Here is a 23,972-nt window from a genome sequence, read left to right as displayed (position 1 = left end):
ATTTGCTCAGCCAAAATACTATTGGGGCTTAATCAGTTGAATCTCAAGACACTAATCACTTTCCATTAGAACGAGACGCTGCAGATGCTTTTTTGAGATCAATGAACACACTGCCATTGTGTCGGTTTTCAGAGACCAAGCCTGGTCCACAGAGAATTCCAGACTAATTATTTGGCAAATCATTTCCTCATGCTATTACATCATAAACCTGTATATAAGACATGTGCTAAATTGGATATCACCAATATACTACATAATTACCAATATTTTTGTAGAAAAGTCACTGCCACAATGATAGGGTGTTGCTATGTGATTGCTAGGGTGACCTGAGTGGTTGTCAGAGCATTACCAAGTGGTTGCTAGTTGGTTGCTAACTAGCCCAAGTGAAAAGAGGCCATAGCCAAGATATTCTGGTCCCTAGATGGCTCAAGATTTGGCCATTCATCTCAATGACAAAAAGTGTCCCACTTCACCTGTATTCACCCTAGTGATGCTTGCTTTAGAAAGCACTACTAATAAACAAATTCCACTTTTGAAATCAACTAAAATATGTTTGAGGGGAACTAAAGTTACATACAATGCTAACACTCTATATAAAGCTAATGTTGAATCAGGGCTGTTTTAGAGATTTTATCCAAATGGTTTGGACATGCACTACGTTTGTTACGACAACGCAGGCCATGCTGCCATGTGGTTTTCATTTGGACAATTTTTAACGCAGACATACTGTATATATACGTGGGTTTTCAATAACTGTGAATTCACAGCATAGAGAGAGAGACCATCTTTCTGCAAAGCATTCACCGGAGGTGCTGCTGTTTGATGTGTAACCTGGCAACACACTGGAGGAATGAGTTTTCCCTCCACCTTCCTGAATCTCTCTAAATGACACCTGCGCTGACTGAACTTCTTGAGTTCCTCTTTATTTGGAACTCACAGCTAGTTGAACTCCCTAATTTTTCACTCTACCGAAGCACATTCCCCAAGAGACCTGTGCAGAGAAAAGCAGGGATTTGTTGTCAGCTCTCTCGTTATTATGATTGGCTGACAGCATACCCCCTGACTGAGGGTCTGATTTCAGAGGTGTCCTGTTGGAATAAAGTTGTGTACTTAAGAAAGACCACAGTAAAAAATATGCAGGATATCGATAACGGAAAACACAAGGAATTGTCAAAAAGATTAAGTCAAAATACATGAATTTGCCCATCTTTAAGTAGGCAGAAGAACAAAACAACCCTTGCTCAGTCAGGCCTTTGAATAATAAGTTAAATACATAACATTCAATTAAATATACAGGTCATTAAAAATGGGAGGGCTTGTGTCTTTCGCCATCATTATGAATTGAAGCCAGATTGGCTTTATAGTATAGTATAGTAAAATAAATGCCTCAGAAGTACAACCAATTAGCAACCTCCATTAAGCTGGCAAGAATAAAGTCAAGGCTCCCTCTAGTGAAAAATATCATACACTTTTGGAAGAAAACAATTGCAGATATTGCCACTTTTATTCATGTAAAGAAGGGCAACAATGCATTCAAAATGAATTGTTGTGGCAATATAAATTCTGCATAGCATAATAGTCAATGCAAAAAGTCTTTACTGTAAAAGGCCTGGCAAAAATGTCATCATTTCATATTTGATGTGATCAAAATAAACGAGATCTGCTCAACATTAAAATTAGTTTAGTATGTAGGCCTAATAACAACTACTGGACACGTTTATATATTATATTTGTGAATTATTCACCCATAAATAGTTTGGGTTTGAATTCAAATAATTCACATTAAACTAATTATGTATATCAATAATGAAGAAAGAGTTATCACGCATGAGAAAAGTTGTACAGGAGTAATACAGGAGCACTAAACGAACATATTTGAATAATATTAAAGAGAGCAAACTTCTGTACGAATATTAGAACGCGACAAATATCGAACGCAGTCATTATAATCAACTAACTTTTCGCGCGCTTGCAGTGTTGACAGTTTCGTTGATCACGATGAGAACGTTCTAATTTTGCCGCGTTCTGTTAAAATGTGAGCGTTCAAATGTTGCCGCGTTCTGTTATAACGTGAGCGTTTGAATGTTGATGTGGCGCAATGAAAACGCGCTCTTACCTGAGAAAAAGGGAATCCCAATCCAAATCCGACAGAAAAGCGTAAAATCTCTCTTCATTTCCAGGTTTCCAGTCCTCCGGGGTTTTAGATATTCTATCAAACTGGCTTGTTTTCTGATGTCATTTAATAAAGCGAGCAGAAGAACTTCAGATTCAGGTGAAACCAAGAGAAGAGTCTCCTCGAGAGGATGTGCCACAGGACGCCAGGAATAAAACGTTCTTTTTCCTGTTTAAAAGAGAATCCTGAAGTTCTGAATGGATTTACAATCATTTCCTTTTCCTCTAACTGACTCATATGCCTCCTTTCGTTCATAAAACGCCCGTGTCCTCCTATGTGATAATACTATTACTCCCCCAGTCTGAAATATCACATACCATGAAAAGTGCCTGGCCCCCTGGGCTTTAAAGTTTCAACTCACAATACATTTGCACACAGCTAACAGATCCTCTTGAGAGCCAGCAATCAAATTGTGTTCTCTGCTAACAGTGGGCATACACCAATCAGCCACAACATTAAAACTACCTGCCTAATCTTGTGTAGGTCCCCCCAAAACAGCACCAACCTGCATCTCAGAATACAACCCCTGGCAAACATTATGGAATCACCACACTTAGAGGATGCTCACCCAGCTTATTTACTTCGGAGCAAATAAACAAATCACAGATATTACACAAAACTATTCTTGTTTAATAGCTGAACATTCTGGCTGTGTGAAACTTCCCTCAAACTAATGAAATTACATTATTTTCATTAATGGCATATTTTTTTTCCAGATGAAGTAAAGAAAAAACGTATGAAATCACCTTATAATCTGCCTTTCTAAAACAAATACCGGTACAAGTCTAAAAAAATGGTAATTAGTTTGCAGTTAAAAGAGAGCGCTTACAGACCTTAACATGCTGTTGGACTTGGCTACTTGAAAGGAAACATGGCCCCAACAAGAGTTGTCAATTGAAACAATGGAAAGGATTATAAAACTCCTTCAAGAAGGAAATCCAACATGGAGTGTGGCAAAAGAAGTTGGTTGTTCCCAGTCAGCTTTGTCTCAAAATTTGGTGCAAGTACAAACAAAATGGGAAGGTTATAAAAGGACAAAATATGGGTAGACCAAGGAAGACGTCAAAGCATCCGAATAGAAAACACAAAGCAAATAAAAAATGCACAACAAAACAAATGAAAAACAAATGGGTGGAAACAGGAGTCAATGTTTGTGACCGAACTATAAGAAATCGGCTTACTGATATGGGATTTACAAATAGAAAAGCCAAATGAAAACCAGCACTAAAACCTAGACAGAAGAAAACAAGGCTACAGTGAGCTAAAGAGAAGCAATCATGGAGTGTGGATGATTGGATGAAAGTGATATTCAGAAATGAATCACGAATCTGCATTGGCCAGGGCAATGATACTGGGTCTGTCTCTAATGAAACATACAAAGATGACTGCCTGAAGACTGCCTGAAGAAAACAATAACATTTCCCCAGTCATTTATGATATGGAGTTGCATGTCAGGTAAAGGACCAGGAGAGATGGCAATCATTACCTCAACAGTCAATGCACAGGTGTATGCACAATGAAATTTTGGACATTTTCTCATTCCATCAGTAGAAAATAGGTTTGGTGATGATGAAGTCATTTTTCAGGATGATAATGCATGTTGCCACAGAGCAAGGAGTGTTAAAGCTTTCTTCAGGAAAGGCATATCAACCCAATTTATGGTGGAAATTGAAATAATTGATCCATGACTAGGCTCCATCCTGCAAATCTGATATGTTTACCGCTATTCGAGAAAGTTGGAAGCAGCATGATGGAGAATATTGATTTTCAATACTGAAGTCCACGTCTCAAATAATTCAGGCCGTCATAAAAGCCAGAGGAGCAACAAAGTACTAATTGTGATTTTTGTTGTTGTTGTTGTTGTTGTTGATTCCATAATTGTTTCCTCAACATTGAGCGATTCCATAATTTTTTCCTCTATTTGATCTGGAAAAATATATACAGTCCGGTTATCTGAATTACTGTAGACTTTGTCAGTTCGAACCAGTCTGGCCATTCTCTGTTGACCTCTCTCATCAACAAGAGATTTCTGTAATTTTTTGTTTTTGGCACCATTCAGAGTAAACTCTAGAGATCAGCAGTTACAGAAATACTCAAACCAGCCCATCTGGCACCAACAATCATCCATGCGATTATTATGCAGTGCATAAATTCATGCATATACGGGTCAGGGGCTTCAGTTAATGTTCACATCAACCATCAGAATGGGGAAATAATGTGATCTCAGTGATTTGGACCTTGGCATGATTGTTGGTGCCAGATTGGCTGGTTTGACTATTTCTGTAACTGCTGATATCCTGGGATTTTCACGCACAACAGTCTCTAGAATTTAATCTGAATGGTGCCAAAAACAAAAAAACATCCAGTGAGGGGCAGTTCTGTGGATGGAAAAGCCTTGTTGATGAAAGAGGTCAACAGAGAATGGCCAGACTGGTTCTAACTGACGAAGTCTACGGTAACTCAGATAACCACTCTGAGGTGCGTTTCTCAAAACTATCATTAGCAAACTATGGTCGTAAGTTCCATTGTTACCACCATAGTTCAACTATTTGGTGTTTCCCAAAACCATAGTTCCATTGAACATTTGCAAAATTGTATAGTTGGAACTACAGCTCTCCTCCACCTGTGGTTAGAAGCATAGTTTCTTGTTAGTTTGCGTTGTCGACATCATTGATTTCGCCGCAGCCGGGGTGTGTACTATTCAGAGTTATCACCCCCTATGCCCTATTAATTTCAAAGACTTCCCCATCCACTCTGAGAGCTTTGAAAGGCTTGATGTTGTGGTGCTCAAAGTTATTTTTATTGGAAATTCAGTTTGAAACGATCTTACAGCATGACTGTCACAACTGTTCTCCTTCAAAGTGCCCTCCGAAGGCATTGTTTATGACGTTTGGGACACAGGATTGGCTTAGTTTTCACATAGAAAAGATGAGTTATTTTATTATTTACAAGCAAATATATTTGTAACAACTTTTCCAAAGATACATTTCACATATGGCTATATATGTAAAACACAATATGCATGTTAATGGTTTTCACTGAAATAAAAAGTTATCTGTACTGTACCTAGAGTATAGGCAACATATCTGCAGTACTTTGAGTATAGTCAGAAAAGTGCAATGTAAGTGTAAAATTCATTCATTTACATATTTCACCTATTACACTTTCATACTGTATGTAAAACATAATTTCCTAAATCACAGTGTAATTTTATATAGCCAATATGCCCAAATAAATGAACAATAATTATACAAATACACATGTATCGCCATATCTGATCTCTGTGTGGGATAACATGTCTGTGTAATTGGAGGTGTTCACAGAAGTAGAATATAATAATAGAATATGGAATATTCTCAATAGCCTATGTTATAGAAAACAAATGTGTACTTCTTGTTTGCAGTAGTCTTTCAATTAATGTTTGCAGTTGGGAAATAATACATAGACCAAGGTAGGAAATTACACAAAATGTTTATTAACTCAAGTTATCTCAGTCAGATGAAATAATAGAAAATACAGTAACCAAACTGTATTTAAAAATGAAAAAGTAACCATTTCCGGAATTAAACGTTCTCTGACTTCTGCTCCTGCAGGATGCATTCTGCCTTGATGTATATTCAGTGGATCATCATCATCAGTAGCAGCAGCATCTTCATCATCATCAACACCAGCATGACCCCCGTCTTCCTCCTCAGGAAATTACATTTCCGTGACTGTATTTTTTGTGGAGTTTTGGGGAAAGTCAGCATGGTGTTCATAGGCTGTAACAGCAAAGGTGTTACTGCTTTCACAGCCTTGCTGACCCAAGACTTGCTGAGCCACAGGCCATCACCAACCACCTCCATAAAACTTCCCACAGCACAATAATGCAGTGCAGCAAAGAACTCCACTGTTGGACTCAAGGCGTAGTTTCTCCTTGTGGCCCTCTGAAGGTGTGGTTTTACAACCTGCAGCAATTCAAGGATCTTGGTCCTTGGAATCCGGAATTTTCATATGATGTCATCACTAGATAGAGGGTCAAGTGGGGAGAAATGTGTCCTTATGTAGGCATTTATATACACTACCTGACTTCTGCGTCGCCTTTTGTGCTCAGGCTGTAGGATTCTTTGTAAAGCCGCCATTGTTTTTTTTCTCTCAATCTGCTTTTAAGTCCTCGTGGTCACGTAGTGATTTGCCTCAATCCGAGTGGCGGAGGGCGAATCCCAGCTGCCTCCGCGTCTGAGACCGTCAACCCACGCATCTTATCACGTGACTTGTTGAGCGCATTGCCACTGAGACATAGCATGTGTGGAGGCTTCACGCCATCCACTGCGGCATCCACGCTCAACTCACCATGCGCCTCACTGAGAACTAACCACATTATAGCGACCACGAAGAGGTTACCCCATGTGACTCTACCCTGCCAAGCAACCGGGCCAATTTGGTTGCTTAGGAGAACTGGCTAGAGTCACAAAAGCCGCCATTGTTGAGCATTTGATACACACATAGATACTGTATTTGTTAGGAGAGTTATTAATACACCTGCTACTAGTACATCTGAGGAATGGATAGAAACACCTTGGTGGCTAATAATCATCTAAATTAACTAGCTAAATGTGAGTGTTTCATCAATGATTTGTGACAGTAATAGGGCACAGCTTAATTTGATTATCAAATTATTGTATTCATCTGTTAATGGGTTTTTTGTTTTAAAATAGGCTGCTGACATGCTGGTTTTTTCATAGTTATCATGCTGTGGCTTGGGAAAAATGAGAAGGCCTCTCTTTAGAATTGTCAGAGGATTTTAATAAAGGATGTGTTTTGTGTCATGTTTGGCCAATATTATCATGGCTATTTTCTTGTGTATTGAGAAAATCTGTACATAGCCAGCTTTGGTTACTTGACTGTTGTAGTGTATTCACGTAGTGTGATGGTGGGTCACCACTGCAAAACAATATAGGTTTGTATTTAATTCCATACATAGGATTCTTAATCACACTTACAGTATATCATTTATTAATGACATTTTTCTGGTAGTTGATCATTAAGTAATGATATTGCATGACATGATTCACCACAATAATTGCTTACATTTGATCTGGCATTCCAATGCTACTGTGATGCAACAAGTCACAAGTATCACCAATTATGTGCTCATTTCTACATGTTAAACTAGTGGAGGAATTCCCAGTGTCTTAGAAAAGCAATAACTAATTAAAAAATGACAGAGTGTTTTTGGTCATCAAATTGGATTATATTTTGTGTTTAAATTCAGATTCAGATTAAATTCAGGGTTTTAACATTCTTCGTATGTTTGTTGGAGTAGATGGAATAGGTCTATAACATTTCATACTACATGTCAACTATCCAAAAGTATTTCATGTTAGCCACTTATTTTACATCCCATCTGGACTTTGTAAATTTAAAAACTTTAAACAAACATCCTTTGTGCAAAACAGTTGCCTGAATTGCTTCAAATTAGGTTTTTAAAAAGAATAGCATTTTGAAAGTGCATGGGCACCATCTGAAACAATAATTAAATGAAGCAGCGAGCGTGTGCTAGTATGACCAGAGACACTCAAGAATCTGACCTACTGCATGCACCAAAATTCCAGAGAGAGAGAGAGTGCGTGTGTGTGCGTGCATGTGTGTGTTTTAACAGGGATGTCCCATGTTTGATTTGGCTCCAGAAGCATTCATTAGTAGGAATGTTATGATGGGCAGGGGATTCTCAAGGCATAGTGTTACTTGGCACGTGTACAAACACTACGTAACATACTAATGAAGTGACTTAGATTTTTCACAGCCAGCCTAAAATAAATAATAAAATAATTTACATATAGGCACTGCAGAAAGTATTTGGACACTTAAAGGGATATTCCTATTTCAATACAAGTTAAGCTTAATAGGCATCATTTGTGGCATTATGTTGATTACCACAAAAATGTATTTAGATTTATACCTCATTTCCTGTAAAAAATAAAAAATAAATAAAAAGCAAAAAACTGAGTTGAGGCACTTACAATGGAAGTGAATGGGGGCCAATCCATAAACATTAATACACCCTGTTTAAAAAGTGTAGCCACAAGACGTAAACAATATGCATGTTAACATAATTTTAGTGTGATAAAATCGCTTACTTACCTTTTCTGTGTAAAGTTATAGCCAATTTTACAACTCTGTTGCCATGACGACGTAAAGCAATAAAAGAATACGATTTAAACAACTTTACAGCGCAAATAACACACGTTTTAACAGAATTAATGTAAATGCTTTAATTAAATTATAAGCTTCACATTTGTGCCTCCAAAAATTGGCCCCATTCATTCCATTATAAGTGCCTCATTGTAAATCAATTAAAATGTCTGAATGTCATTATAACACGATCAAGCCAAGTGGCATTCACTTTAAAGAAAGATTGAACAAGCATCATTTTCAAGCACAATGTTTCTCAAAAAGACGTTTGTTCGGTTTGAAATGATAAAACTATATACTATATTTGTCAGTTTTTTGTAGAGCATAGTTAATGTGATGAACTACACATGTTGTTGTGACCAGTAATTGTCAGCTCAAGGCTCTATATCTGCTTGATCTAACCCTTAAACTCCTTGTTGGTGTAACCTAATTCAGTCAGGTTGAATCCGTCATACTAAATCAAAGTTTTCATTTAAATAAAACCAGTTCAATTTTGATGTCACAACATAAAGCTAATTTTTTAGGTTCCTAACAATGTTTTTTACAGTGTATTATATTGTTGTTATTATTATTAATTATTATTAGTATGATGATTATTATTATTGAGGTTTTCCGGTCTGCCACATGAAAAGCGCTGCGTTTCCTCTGGCAGTGTTCTCTCCAGTCCAGCTCAAGGTCTGGACCTTGAAGTGCCACAATTTCATCTTCCACATCCTGGGGTCAGGAAACACATTACTCAGCTCTCCCGTTCATAAGAAGGAAATGAGACCATGTCAGTCACCACCAGGAACTAACAACACTGCCAAGAACAGAACTGAGAACTTTCAAAACTAAATGAATATGGACTGAATGGCACAGATTTACAAGGATTTCAGTAGTTACGACCGCCATGTTCAGATGTTTTGGAAAACAAGTCGATTGAACTTACTGTGGCACTTTAGTTCAACCTAGCATTGCTTCTAATGGAAAAGCCTTTCCTTGCCAGAGAAATGACCGGGCATTTAGACCGTTTCTGAAACTCCATTTTAGTGCACTACTAAACAATAACCTCTCAGTAACCCCGTGATAATAGAAGTTGTTTTCAAGAGAGAGGCTGTATTTGTTCCCATTACATTATGTCAAACTGGATTTTTACATTTAAATGTGAGTGTTGCTTTCCTGCACAAAACTCACCACCACAATGCTAAAGTGTTGTGAGCTGGTTGCCAGGGTGTTGCTATGTGGTTGCTAAGGTATTCTGAGTGTCTGTTAAATCATTTTTATGTGGTAACTATGGTGTTATGGGTGGTTGCTACTGTAGGTGTTGCTACTTAAAGGGATAGTTAACCCAAAAATGAAAATTCTCTCATCATTTACTCACCCTCATGACATCCCAGATGTGTATGACTTTCTTTCTTCTGCTGAACACAAATCAATATTTTTCGAAGAATATCTCAGCTCTGTAGATCCTTACAATGCAAATGAATGGTGGCCAGAACTTTGAAGTGCCAAAAAGCATATAAATGCAGCATAAAAGTAATCCATATGACTCCAAAACAGATCAATATTGAAGTCATTTTTTACTATAAATCTCCACTTTCACTTTCACATTCGACTTCATATGTTTTTGGTAATTCACATTCTTTGTGCATATCGCCAACTACTGGGCAGGGAGGAGAATTTATGGTAACAAAAATACTTCTGTTTCTCACCCACACCAATTATATCGCATCAGAAGACACCGATTTAACCACTGGAGTCATATGGATTACTTTTATGTTGCCTTAAGATGCTTTTTGAGCGTCAAAATTTTGGTCAACGTTCACTTGCATTGTATGGACCTACAGAGCTGAAAAATTCTTTTAAAATCTTTGTTTGTATTCTGCAGAAGAAAGTAAATCATACAAGAGTAAAATGAGTAAATAATAAGAGAATTATAATTTTCAGGTGAATTATTTCTTTAATGCCCCAAGTCAGAGGAGCTCCAAAATCAATGTACAGTTCAGTTCTTTCCTTTTATTTTTATTTCATCTATTCTTTTTTTAAAACCTGCAGATCAGTTGACCGCTTTTCTCTTTTTTATGATTTTTTTTTGGTTTTGTTTGTACAGTATGTAGAATTAAAGACAATATTCTGGTTCCTGGATATGGTTTGGTTCACTCCTTCAGTCCAAGTCTATATATTTTCACCCAATTAATCAGTTGCCAGGCAAAAATCATAAGTCCAATTATTTAGAAAAGTAATAGAACACCTTTCCTCAAAAAGCTGCATGATTTGAGGCACCATTCATGTCTACAGCGACAAAAAAATGTATAATATACTCATCAACATTGTAAGACAAACATGTCAATCTTTAGAAATGGGAGCTTTGGATACTTCAACACTCTGTCAAATGCACTGGGCAAAGCTAGAGAGCTGGAATGTTAATAGTCTGTTTAAATCATGTTTAAAAGGCAACCCAACCCTGTGGAGGAGGGCTGAGCATTGCTCTTATTTCCAGCAACCAAAACACCCCCAAACCCCCCAGTCCCAAGACGACAATAAAGTAGTTTGAGGGCACACGGACTCTCATTCTGTTTGTGTGACCCCTCACAGGGGGCAGAAGGGAAGAGGATGTTGATGCACTTGCCTGCTCCAACAGATAATGGCAGTCCCATCCTTGCTGTTTTCTGCATCCGGGATGCCACACCAGGTGCACTCCCCCTGGATAGTCAGACTTCATAGACTAACTGCATTTGTTTAGACTATTAATCTATGTATGACATGCAATTTGCACTGTGGCTTGTGGCATTCATTTTATATGCTGTGCATCAAATACATGCATCAAGAAGGAAAATATCTGGAGTATATCAAGGTTGCTGTAAACATGTGACAGAAAAGGCTGCTTGTTTTTGTCTATTACAGAGGAAGGAAGAGTTAGACATAAATCAAAACTAAACACCTTCCTGTCCTGTCACTGAAGCCTTGACACAATGATGGACAAACTAGTGCACACTTACATTTAGTGACTACAGAAAAAACAGCATTACCTACTGATGCAGAAGGAATGAGTGGCATGCTTGGTTTACAAAAGGGAAAATGATTGGACAACCACTTGGAAAACATGATCGAAGTATTTTAACTGGATTCCATGTAATATCTATAATGATTTTCTGTACATCTATAAAGGCAGCAACGAAAAGAATATTGTGCAATTTACATCTCATCAATTTCTTGTAGAATCAGATACAAATTTTTGCAATTGATTTAAAACATAAATCCTTCATTAACACATTCTTTAGCATTTTTAATACACTGATTAGAGAGATAGAAAAAATTTTAATCCATAATTTCACATCTTTCAACACAGATATAAATGTAATAAAAAAATTAAATGAACAGGTTTATTTGTGTAAATTTGACTACTGACAAAACTAAGTTATAATAGAACTATATAGGCTATTATAGAAGGGACAAAATATTAAAGTTAAAGGGATAGTTCACCCAAAAATACAATTATGTCATCATTTACTTACACTTTTGTTCCAAACTGACTTCCTTCATTTTAATACAAAAGGAGAGAATCACAGCCTCAGTCACCATTCACTTTCATTGCATCTTTTTTTCCATAACACTGAGCGAATGTTCCATATAAGTAAGAAACAAATAGGCCTACAGGTCTGGAACAACATGAGGGTGAGTAAATGATGACTGAATCTTCAACTTTGGGTAAACTATGCCTTTAAGCCTAAATTGTTTTCCCCCAAGATAAAAACTTAGCTGTGGATCATGTCACAATGGTAATTCTGTCATAAATCAATGTCAATTACCCTTGTAAAATCAAATCTTTGGGCATCTACAGACATCTGGCACAAACATTATTGAAGAACTGCCTGTGGTCTTTTTCATTTGTTGGTTGTCAGCATGCATCAAGTACACAATGCAAAATACATTTGCCTTGAAATGATTGATTAGTGTCATGAGAGATACATGGCTCTAATGAATGAAAGCTGATAATCACTTTAAAATGCAGACAACCTCTAAACATCAGTGGCTCATTAAAGCCTCCAGACCATTGGACATGGCACAAGTTACTAGAGTGTTTGCAGGCATCGTTTTATAACTCAAAAGGGAAGTGGATGATACGAATGGCTTGGGCTTTCTGACCATGTTCTCTAACACATGTGCTGAAAAACGGGAATGTTTTGCCTCTCGGCCCTCTGGAAAAGGAATACAGCAGTGCCATGTTATCTGCATTATAAAATGACACGGCCTGTTCCTCATAATCCAGGAAAATTCCGATCCTGCTTGGCGAGGTCATCACCGACAGTGGCATCCATGGCTGAGTGCCGGCGGAGTACTGGTTGCCATTCCGCAGCCGAAGGGTCCAATATCCATTCTCAGGGCACAGCTTGACACGGGCCTGTCGATTTACTGATTCCAGAGCGACGCCCAGATCCCACTTCGGACTGTTGCTCACATCCACCTCCCAGTAATGGCTGCCTGACTGGAAGCTCTCGGTTGCGAGAATGTTGACGCATTGGAGGAAGCGCTTTGAATTGCACTGGTAGAACATCATTTTGTCACTCTCAACCACTTGGGTTTTGTTCCTGGAAAGTTGTAAGCTGGGGTGAGCCGTGTCCTCGTCAAATATCAGTGGTGCTGGGGCTGTAAATAAATGTATCATGAGCTATGCTGTAAAACAATCCGGTGTAATTGGGTTGTTTTAGTTTCAGTTTGTGGGAGAGGTAACTGCTTCTCTAACAAAGTTTACAATAATTAAAAGATCCTCACGATTCAGGGGATATCTTCATTAAAGGTCAATGTCAACATTATAATATTTATTATATTATATTATTAAAATACATCGACTCAGTTGTGATACAGGCGATACATTTTTGAATGGACAATGTCATATTAATATTTTAATGTATTGTTTTTTATGTGATCATTTGTGATTGTCTTTAGGGAGCTATACTGTCAGGAGGACTTCTAAGCTGTCATTGGTTTAGGAGCTACTTATAGTGTTAAAATCCTTCATGAATTAATCTTAGGTGAACATTTTACAAGTCCTAAAATTAGGAGCGATACACCCCTAATTTTTAAGAGTTGCTACTAAATTTCCACGTTAGGAGCTACTTTTATTCTTCCGATTTTTTGTGAATACAGGCCCAAACCCTTTGTACCAAGGAGTTAAAGGGATAGTTCACACAAAAATTTAAATGATCTCTTCATTTACTCACCCTCATGCCATCCCAGATGTGCATAACTTTCTTTCTTCTGCTGAACATAAAGGTTTTTAGAAGAATATCTCAGCTGCATACAATGCAACTGAATGGTGATCAAAACTTTGAAGCTCCAAAAAGCACATAAATGTAGCATAGAAATAATCAATACAACTCCAGTGGTTTAATCCATGTCTTTTTACACTGTACATCTTGCTAGTGCAGTCTCTAGACATGCTCATGATTTCAAGCTCGATTACACTTCCTAGTGTTTGACGCATGTGCAGTGTGCTAGATGGCACTAGGAAGTGTAATTGAGCTTGAAATCAGTGAAAAAGTGTTCTATTTTAGACTGTTCTCACCCAAAATCAATTGGATCGCTTCAGAAGACATGGATTAAACCACTGGAGTCTTATGGATTACTTATATGCGCCTTTATGTGTTATTAGGAGCTTCAAAGTTCTGGCCACCATTCACTTGCATTGTATGGACCTACAGAGTGGAGATATTCTTCTAAACATTTTGGTTGTGTTCTGAAGAAGAAAGAAAGTCGTTCACATCTGGGATAGCATGAGGGTGAGTATATGATGAGCGAATTTTGTAAAATTTTAAGAGAACTATTCCTTTATCATATCCAGTGTCACAAATTTGCTTATTTGATTGGTGACTAAGTAAACTGAAGAATCTTAAATATTTGTACTCATTTTTATGTCATACCATTCCTTTGTTTTAAATTTTTTTCAAAATCATACAACTTAGTTTATTTTCATGTTTAAATTTAATTTTGAATCCAAAATATAATTGTAAGTGCAATATAAAACCGTTATGACTCCAAACTAAACTGTAATTGTAAAACTCATGGCTAACAGTTAAATATGGCAGTGAAAGACACTGAAACCATAAGAACATTCATTTTCTAATAAGGGTGTAACACTATATTTCAATTTAAACAAAAATGGGGTGAAGGCTGCTAACACTGACATCATTATCCTGGTCTAAAATGAGTCCACACAATGTCCTAGAACAAATCACTTCAAGCACCCTTTGCTGCTTCAGGGGGGCTATTCATGAGGTTGGTGTACTGTGACTATGACAAAAACATCATGTTACAATGGAGAATACTTACCTCAAGACTGTTTAGTAATATTGATTTCACATTTTTATTAATAACTCAAATTAAAAGCAATACTTTAGTTCAGAGTAGAGTGTAGAAGTTATGAAATATATAGCCAATATTTGTCAAGGGACCACTCTGACAAGCTTTGTGGTTTGAATTGTAACATGATAAACATTGAATCATCTCATATTGATGGACTGCTTGGTGTGTTCCGCGCACAGCCATTAGAGGGCGCCACTAGCTCGCGCATCGCTGACAGAAGCGGACAATGCAGTATGCAGACTGTTTAAAAAACACAGTATTTTGTGGTTTAGTAATAGTACAAGGCCATATCAAGATTTAAATCTTAATTCAATCCATAATACTGCCTTGTAGGATATACCAATGTCTTAGAGGTCTTAGAGGCTGTAGATTTCAAAAGCGTTTTGGATGGTCTTCCCTCTACATATACCGTAAATGCCGCTTTTACGACTGTCACATCGGTTATTCCACTTTAATGTAAAAACGACAATGAGTAAAAATCAAAGATTGAATGTCCTGAGGAGTGCCAACCCTTCTACATTCTGTGGCTATTATTATTTCTGGCTTGTGCATTTCAATTCACAGAGTTTCTACAGAATGTGTATAGCCCCCCAAAAACGTATGTCAATTTTTATCACATCCGTAACACACGTTCATTTCCCGATCTAAAAGGACAAAACTTTTCTAACATTTTCTGTTGTCTGGACTCTGTATGTAGGGGTTTATGATTATACATGCAAATGGTTCGATATACTGGCACTGAGTACTTTATATGTTAAGTTAAATTTCACGCTTTCACTGCAAATATCATGTCCGGAACGCTGAAATTGAAAAGATTTTTAACCTGTCAGCAACTGTGGCAACGGTTCAAACCGGTTTTATATCCATCCATTTATAAACTTTTATTTCTCTGGATTAATTCAAATAAACCTGACTTACTTAAATAAAGTGCTGACTGCGAAAATCAATAGCCTCCGCCTTGCGAGTTCTCAAAACGTTCTCTAAAGTATGTGCATGACACAGCAGTGGCTCCATCCGAGGAAAGGTTTAATGACACTAGTCTGGGTGAAAAGTGCTTATAAAGAAATCACATGGGTTGGAAAAAACGGAATTCCGGATTAATCCAGAAAAAGCACATCCGTGAATATTTATAAAAAAATGTCCTTTTGATTTCAGCATAAGAGTGAAGATCATAAATGTTTGGTACGACATGATGGTGAATACATTATGACACTTTTCATTTTTGGTCTCTTTAAAGATAATCTAGTCAACACATAATACATACTGTATATAGTGTTTAGTGGATTAGTACAGTAGATTTAATGGAGATATTACCTGGATTCAAATGTTGAAACATCTTTCGCCACATCGTGTACTGCAGAGGAGCGATGTATTTGCTTCTGAAAGCATTCAGGTTGATATTCAGCTCTTCTGGAAGTGCTCTGGAAGTCATGGAAACATAATAGTCCAGGTTTAAATATTCAATATGCAAACATTCAAAGTTTTGAGCAGATAAATCTAAATATTTAAAATGCCAAGGGGAAAGAGAAGCATATTTTCTTGACATAAAACCCACAATTTGTATGCAGCACCAGTGGTTTGCACACTGTGGGTTTTATGGCAGTATTTTTGTTAAGTTGCTTCTTTGAAAAAATGTGTCTAGTGAAAATCACTATACAAATACAAATTACTTGACTAAGAGTGGTTTGTACAAGGAACCTTAAAGGAATAGTTCACCCAAAAATGATAATTCTCTCATCCTTTAGGCCTTAAGCCATCTGAGACTCGTCAGGCTTTATTTCTACTGCATAACACAAATTAAATATTAAAATGCTAGTTCATGGGTTTTATGCAATATAATGCTAGTCCATGGGTTTAATGATTTCTAGTGAAAGAGTTACACATTTAGTTTTTTCTCACCCTAAACCTTTTACTTCAGAAGACATGGATTAAACCACCCGAGTTGTATGGGTTACCTTTATGATGCCTTTATTTTCTTTTTGGAGCCTGGAAGATTTGGACCCCATGGACTTGCATTGTATGTATATAAACACATTAAACAACTATAAAAATATCTTTATGTTTCACAGAAGAAAGAAAGTCATAACAGTTTAAGGCGGCATAAGGGTGAGAGAATTATAATTTTTGGGTGAACTATTCCTTTTAGACAGTGTTTCTACATCCTTTCCTGGAATACCACTAACAATATGGGCGAATGAAAGTGATCATCCCTATTCCCTACTCACTTTAAATTGTGTTTGATGTGGGTACTCTGAATCGAACATGGAATAACTGTATGAATTTACCCTTCGCTAACAATCTTGTGGAAGGGTACTTCATGAAAAGAGTTATTTCCTTACTTTTGTTTGGAACGACCCTTCGAGTGGCATCCCCTTTCCACAGTGCCCTTCGAAGGGCACAGAAGGCCATTTGGAATTCGTCCAACACATTTTGGATCTCTGCCTTATTTGACAAACTCAATTCAGATCATGCAGCACTCTACTAAATAGCTTATCAGTAGAATCAGGTGTGTAAATGCGCAGTCACAATTACCTTCGCATGGCGAAATTTAGCTGGGAAATACAGTAATTTAAACGATTTTTGTGCGATGGACTTCCAGTGGCAAAGAATTTCCCCTCACGGCTTTCGTGTGGAGTTTGCCGCATAGACCAATTGGTAGTTGCTTGGTTAGGCCGTGACCTCTGTGTGGGTGGTGCTTTGTACACAGCTTTACTTAAGGCCCCGATATACATCTGGAGAATTTGTTCTTCTTCTATGGTTAAAAAGAAGTTCGAAACAGCCAAGCAATGGTATACTGTTTGCAAACATTCAGACACCCGCCACACCGCTGTGGGAGGTGTTTAGAAGTACATTTAAATATGAGGACGCTCAGTAAAACCTGAACTAATGTGACATTAAAAGGCGTTATCAATGACTTTATGTCTCATTCTACGAAGTGAAATTCACACTAGATAAGTAAAATATGCTGTTTTAACCACTCAATGATGAATTAAAAGTAATAAATATGCAGTCGAAAATGTGCAGTTTGTCTTGTTTACATTCTGAATCCATGAGGCTAATCCGTGAAAACGCTATTCACGGCTATAATATGCGGCGATTACACTCTGTTATTGTTATTTATGCTTGCACAGATGGAACTGCAGTTGTATCGAACTTGTTTTTATATGTGTTTCGTTAGTTGTACTCCAGGAAAGGATTGAGAAACACTGCTTTAAGAACATGATTAAGTAATCGAGACTGTGGTAAAGTGTGTTTTTTTTATTACTGCTCACCTGGAATTCAATTCTGGAAGCTGTGGAGGGAGGAAATGGAATAGAACATGTTATTTTGCCAACTCGATTACAGAAGCCATCTCAAGCAGTAGAACCACAGCAAAAGCAAACCATCTGTCTGATAATTAACAGCACATGCTCAAATCAGTGCAGAATCGATTTTTCTACCGTTCTGCATTTAGTGCCAAAGAACAAAAAAACAGACACTGGCTTTAGCTACACTTCACTAATAACTCATACTGACAACCAGCGCTCTAGTTTCTTGTGTAAATATGACATTAATTTTCCAAATATTAGTTCTGTGACGAATGGGTGTGCGGCAGTAGTATTAAAAATGGAAACTGTGCAAACAGTCATTATAATCACCCCTACAAGTACAGATTGGTCTGTGTTGCTGGCAGTCAGGCGTAATGTGTTGATGTTCTGCTCCACGTCTCTCGTGGCCACCTGTAGGGCCTCCAGATGTCGCTCCAGTCCCTGAAGCAGTTCCTCCTGTTCCCTCCTCAACTCCTCCATCATGGCATCCTCCTCCACCCGCAGCAAGTGATGCAGAGCCTGGAAATCACTCTGCACTCGCTGCTGCAGATCAGCTCCCATTTTCTGTTCAGAGGAAAGGGAGAGATAAGGATGTGATTCAGGTTTGCAGGAAATTATACTCTGTGAGCTGTCTCTTCTTTAAAGATAGACCTACTCTTATTTTCTCCATCTTTTCTTTGTCTTCACGGATCATTGTGATGTAGGTGTCTTTCATGCAGTGCTCCGACTCCAGGTTGTCCTTTAATTGTTTCTGGAACAGAACAATTGGCAATAAACGTTTTACATTCATTATAGTTTCATAGTGCCTGGAGGTGGTTAAAATTCTTGCCAATGTAAAACAATGTTGCATAAACTGGAATAAAATAATGCCATGAGAGGCCATAGTGCATAAAACACCATAAAAGTCCAAAGTGGCTTATTGCTTTTATAGAACGACAGCAACATGATAAAAGAATCCAATAATCAATAAGTAGTTATATTTATTAATAATAATCAAAACAATCAATTCATCCACCAAGTAATACAGTTCATTAGCCTAATGATTTGGCACATTAATATAGAATAATAAATGTGTAGATTAAGTGTGCGGTAATCTACATTTTACAATTTCTCATCCAATCAGAATTTGGCGTCAGAAGTCAGAACTAACCGTTTTAAAAGAATTCAGTGTAGCAATGCTTTTGGGTGTATTTTCTTAATGAGCAAACAAAACACGTGGGAAGACATAGAAAATAAGAACAATATCAGCTGAACACAAAGTCTATTTGAGGTGGCTGGAAATTCACAAGTCACATGACTTAACTTGGTCTTGTGATTTCTGAAACAACAAAGTTATGAGGTTTTATAGACCTTTATGGCCCAAAGCGTATTGGATATAAAAAAAAATGAAAAGCAGAACTTGTCATTTCGTGCCATTTTTTCCATTACTCTTATACTTCTCTTTTTCTTTAACTTGACCTATGCTGTCTAATTCCGTTAATGCCAAGTAAACAAGGTAAAAGCAAAATTCGAAGTGAAACCTTGGCTATAAACACAAATACTAACCTATATAATATCAGTACCTAAGAATGAATCAAACCCCACCTTGACAAAATTGACAGATTCAGATGTGGCGCTGGCCCTGACTTTCTCCACCAAACAGGCGACTAAGTAATTAGTCTGAAAGCGTTTGTTGGGAAACTCTTGTCTGCACTGAGGGCAGGACACAGGACTCCTGACTGTCTTCCAGTAAGACGAGATGCATCTCTTGCAGAAGTGATGCATGCAGCCCAGCATCACTGGATCTTTGAAGAGCTCAAAGCAGATGGCACATGTCAGATCTTCTCTGAGACTCATCTTACTCTTGCCGGATGCCATGTCGGCAGATCTTCTGCGATATATTTCACTTCAACTTATGATGCTGTTCATGTAATAATGAAAATAAAAGAGTCATCATATTACCTCCTTACATTTTTGACACCCATCCCAAGTAATAAAAGTCATTTCTGTTATTTTAAATATCTGCAGAGTGAAACAGTAATCTTAGCTATGTTTTGTGTTTGTTGTATATAAAATTAAAAAACTGAATGTTAGAGCCTCTAACAACATTTTACCATGATAACAATAGGTTCCACTTAAATACCATACCCTGATAGCACACATACATCACCCAGTTGTCTATTTGATGTGTGTTAACATCTGGAAAACATATTTTCATAACACTTCAATAAGACGTATGTCAATAAGTATGTCTCCGATGTCAATAAGAATTTAAGCAGATGCCTCTGAGATGTTTATGTTTGAAAATCCAATCTTTTTAAGATGTTTAGCTGATTTAAATTAGATTGTGATGCTTTCCAGATGAAAATATTTAAAACAGATTTCTCGGAGAAGTATGTGTGCTTTCTGGGAAGTTAAACTGTAAAATTATAATAAATATAACGAGTTATCCCTCAAACAGTGGTACCTGCTGGGTAGTTAAACTACCTGCTGGGTAGTTAAACTGTAAAATTATAATAATTATAACGAGTTATCCCTCAAACAGTGGTAGAAGCTTCTCTCTCTCTCTCTCTTTTTTTTTTTTTGCCATTTATTTATTATTATTTATATTTTGACGTCAGTGGTGGCTAACACCAATATACCGCAGTGTTTTTGTAGTAACTATGGTATTTCAGCAGAAATTACCCTAACAAAAAAGTAACTTGGAGATGGTAAGAAAAGTTAGCACACTGAATGATTAAAATATTCCTGTCACATGGTATTTATATGGCACTTCGAGGAGCTTAAAAGACTACCATGGTACTTCCACGGTTTATGTGCAACAACCACACGAGGCTGAACCCAGCTTCTTATTCGCAGCTTACTGACGCTATCCGGTCTACCTTAAAAGACGCGACCCTTCCGCGTTTGCCAGCTTCGCATTCGCGCTCGTCTTAAAGGGGACGTGCCTCTTTTCCGCCTTTTTAAGGTAGACCGCATAGCGTCAATAAAGCTGCGAATAAGAAGCTGGATTCAGCCTCGTAACAACCATGTTATCTGCATGGTATATGTAAAAAAATAAGAAGAAAAATTATAAAAAACAAACGGGGGAAAAAAACATGAAAGAAGTTTCAAAGTTTGTTACGCTGGCTGTGTGAATGTATTGAATAGCTGGTCATAAGCCTGCTATGAGTTAGCTACATGGCTAAAAACCAAAACGCTGATTACACGGACATAAATATACTTCAATATAGCCTATCTAGTATGAACCAAATGTGCTTGTATTAAATCAATAAAAAAATAAAACTTACCATCTATGACTTGGTTTGGTTGTCTGTGAAGTCCCAGAGAGATTTTTTACAACGCCTGTATTCTCAATGAGTTCAATCTCAAAGTTCACTCTGGTCCTTTGAAAAAGTGCTTTCACTTCACTTTCTTATCACTGGTTCAGGACTCTGTGTTCCCTATTAACAGATGATGGAATAGAAACATATGGATGAAGAGACAGAATGATAAATAAACACAAAACAGTGCAATCTCATCATGTACTTTGATTATAATCAACATTCTTCTTTTTACATCACTTTCCATATTTATAACCAATTTCATTGCTACACAATTAATAAATAGGCGATAATCTAGTCTAAGCTCTTGCACAAAAATATACAGAATGTACTATTTTATCCATGCTGAGAAAAAATAAATATTACACCAGCCTAAGATGGTTTGTCGGACTTAGCTGGTCTTGTAGCCTGGTCCAGATGGTCTGTTAGCTGGTATTAGAGGTGATTTGGGCACGTTTCAGCTGGTCAGACTCAGAGACTATCTGAGCGGCCAGGCTGGGAGACCAGCTTAAACTGGCTAAAACCAACTTGGCCAGTCTGGAAGACTTGCTTGACCAGTCTAAACCAGCTCAAATCAGCATACAATCTTAGGCTATATATATATATATCTGCAATACGTGGAAGGGTATGCCTTCCAGAGGAAAAGATCTAAAACAAACAGCTCTGAGACATGTCTCTGATAGCACACCGACATCACCTAGACATGTGCTATCAGGATCTGGAAGACGTATTTTTTAGATTGTTTGATGATCTGCAATACGTCTATAAGATTGTTCCTCTCTGATGTCAATTAGACATTCAGCAGATGTCTGTGGGATGATTATGATTTAGAATGTTGGTGAATCTGATCTTTTTAAGATGTTTAGATGTTAAATGTGATGCTTTTCAGAAGAAACACTCTTAAACAGACATCTTGGAGATGTAAGTGTGCTATCTGGGTCACATTCTAATTAACATCTGCTAAACATCTTAAAAAGATCAGATTCTAAATCATAATCATCTCACAGACATCTGCTGGACGTCTAATTGACATCAGAGAGGCAAAATCTTATCTATAAGATGTCAGAAATTATGACTCGTATGTCAATAAGACATTCAGCAGATGTCTCTGAGATGCTAATGATTTAGAATATTTGTAAATATGATCTTGTTTAGATGTTTAGCTGATGTTAATTAGACTGTGATGCTTTCCAGATGAAAATATTTAAAACAGACATCTCGGCGATGTACGTGTGCTATCTGGGAACATTGTTGTTGGTTGTAGAGGGTCTTGTAGCCTGGTTTGGATGGTCTGTTTGCTGATTTTAGAGGTGTTTTGGACACTTGGTCAGACTTGGAGTCTATCTTGACAACCAGTTCAACCAGCAGCATGGCCAGGCTGGGAGATCATCTTAAACCAGGTGCTTGGCCTGGCTGGAAGACTAGCTAGACCAGTCTAAACCAGCTAAAATCAGCATACAATCTTAAACTTTCTTTAAGCAATCTTTAATCTAAGTTTTTTCAGCAGGTAAGTTTTTTGATACAGTTCTGTATATATATTTGTGTCTATTGATTACAATAGCCCATACTAACCTTCAGATACTGTAGACAAAGGGGCATATAGAACAGTTTTGAAAAGTGAGGGTATGCGGGATGAAAATAGACATTTCTAAAACGTCTATGCCACTGCAGATTACTGATACAAGAGCATAATGTTGGCTGTCCTGTTATCCAAAGATCTACGCGAGCTGTGAGAGGTATAAACATGAGTTTAAACAGCCAGCCAGAAACATAAATTGTGTAGAAAACACTTCTACATAGCTAGTTTGTTAAGTGACTCAGAAGAAAGATAAGAATAGTATCATGGTTGAACGTGTAATTTTGGAGTAAAAAATAAATTTACAATTTATAATGTTTTATAAATAAAAACGTTAGTCTTACATCTACATTTATTCATTTGGCAGACGCTTTTATCCAAAGCGACTTACAAAAGAGGAAAAACATAAGCAAATCATCTTAAGGAGACAGTAGCATGAAAAGTGCCATACTACAAAGTTTCACTAGCATCAGAATAGTATTAAAGACAGATTAAAGTGCAACAATCATTTTTTTTTTTTCACGGATGGAGTTGGGAAGGTCATTCCACCAATGTGGTAGGATGAAACTGAAAGTCCGGGAAAGTGTTTTGGTACCTCTTTGTGTTGGTACAACAAGGCGACGTTCCTTAGTTGACCGCAGGCTTCTAGTGGGCGTGTAGCTCTGCAGATATTATTTTAGATATGCTGGAGCAGACCCAGTGACTGTTTTGTCTGCCAGTATCAGAGCCTTGAATTTGATACGTGCATCAACCGGCAGCCAGTGGAGAGAGACAAAGAGTGGAGTAACGTGCTCCCTTTGGTTCATTAAAGACCAGACATGCTGCTACATTCTGGATCATTTGCAGAGGTCTAATTGCACATGCAGGGAGGCTTGCAATGAGAGAGTTACAGTAGTCCAGTCAAGTTATGACAAGTGACCGAACAAGCAGTTATGTGGCATGTTCAGAGAAGAAGGGTCTTCCTGATATTGTAGTGTAAATCTACATGATCTTGCGGTCTTTGAGATGTGGTCTGTAAAGTATAGCTTGTTATTCAGATTTCTGATTGTTTTGGAAGGCGATACTGTAGTTGGACCCAGCTGCACGGTGATGTATTC

The 23,972-nt window shown here is 37.5% G+C and overlaps 2 protein-coding genes across 6 annotated transcripts in view; both read right to left on the bottom strand.

The window, feature by feature from the left end:
• LOC127659703 (vascular endothelial growth factor receptor 3-like) overlaps positions 1 to 3,025 on the bottom strand; it is a 64,003-nt gene extending 60,978 nt beyond the window's left edge. Inside the window, exons 1-2 of one of the 4 annotated variants that reach the window (XM_052149644.1) lie at positions 3,007 to 3,025; positions 2,117 to 2,341 (exon numbers count right to left, since the gene is read on the bottom strand). In XM_052149644.1, coding sequence (XP_052005604.1) covers positions 2,117 to 2,174 — 58 coding nt within the window. In that variant the 5' untranslated portion in view covers positions 2,175 to 2,341; positions 3,007 to 3,025. Of the gene's footprint in view, positions 1 to 2,116; positions 2,394 to 3,006 lie in introns of those variants that run through there. The other 3 variants (XM_052149646.1, XM_052149643.1, XM_052149645.1) reach the window with 3 other exon arrangements.
• An 8,107-nt stretch (positions 3,026 to 11,132) lies between these two features.
• Positions 11,133 to 21,704, bottom strand: LOC127660013 (zinc-binding protein A33-like). 2 transcript variants are annotated; one of them, XM_052150055.1, is made up of 8 exons: positions 21,666 to 21,704; positions 21,267 to 21,419; positions 19,582 to 19,897; positions 18,653 to 18,748; positions 18,334 to 18,561; positions 17,962 to 17,981; positions 16,004 to 16,110; positions 11,133 to 12,973 (listed from the first exon to the last, which is right to left on the bottom strand). In XM_052150055.1, exons 3-8 carry the CDS (start codon positions 19,852 to 19,854, stop codon positions 12,423 to 12,425), a joined length of 1,275 nt encoding a protein of 424 aa, XP_052006015.1. In that variant the 5' UTR covers positions 19,855 to 19,897; positions 21,267 to 21,419; positions 21,666 to 21,704; the 3' UTR covers positions 11,133 to 12,422. The 2 variants fall into 2 exon arrangements, with proteins under 2 accessions (XP_052006015.1, XP_052006014.1); XM_052150054.1 differs by having other exon boundaries at positions 11,135 to 12,973; positions 18,328 to 18,561; positions 21,666 to 21,699.
• Positions 21,705 to 23,972: the final 2,268 nt, after the last annotated feature.

Source organism: Xyrauchen texanus, chromosome 19, assembly GCF_025860055.1.
Source record: "Xyrauchen texanus isolate HMW12.3.18 chromosome 19, RBS_HiC_50CHRs, whole genome shotgun sequence".
NCBI lineage: Eukaryota > Metazoa > Chordata > Actinopteri > Cypriniformes > Catostomidae > Xyrauchen > Xyrauchen texanus.
The sequence above is the reverse complement of the archived record's forward strand: the minus strand, read 5'-3'. Positions and strand labels throughout refer to the sequence as shown.

Coding starts and splice junctions, on each gene's coding strand:
- LOC127660013 (XM_052150054.1), bottom strand. CDS start 19,854: ATGGCATCCGGCAAGAGTAAGATGAGTCTCAGAGAAGATCTGACATGT. Junction 17,982..18,327: donor ACCAATCTGTACTTGTAGGG/GTGATTATAATG, acceptor CTCCCTCCACAG/CTTCCAGAATTGAATTCCAG. Junction 16,111..17,961: donor CTTCCAGAATTGAATTCCAG/GTGAGCAGTAAT, acceptor CATGACTTCCAG/AGCACTTCCAGAAGAGCTGA.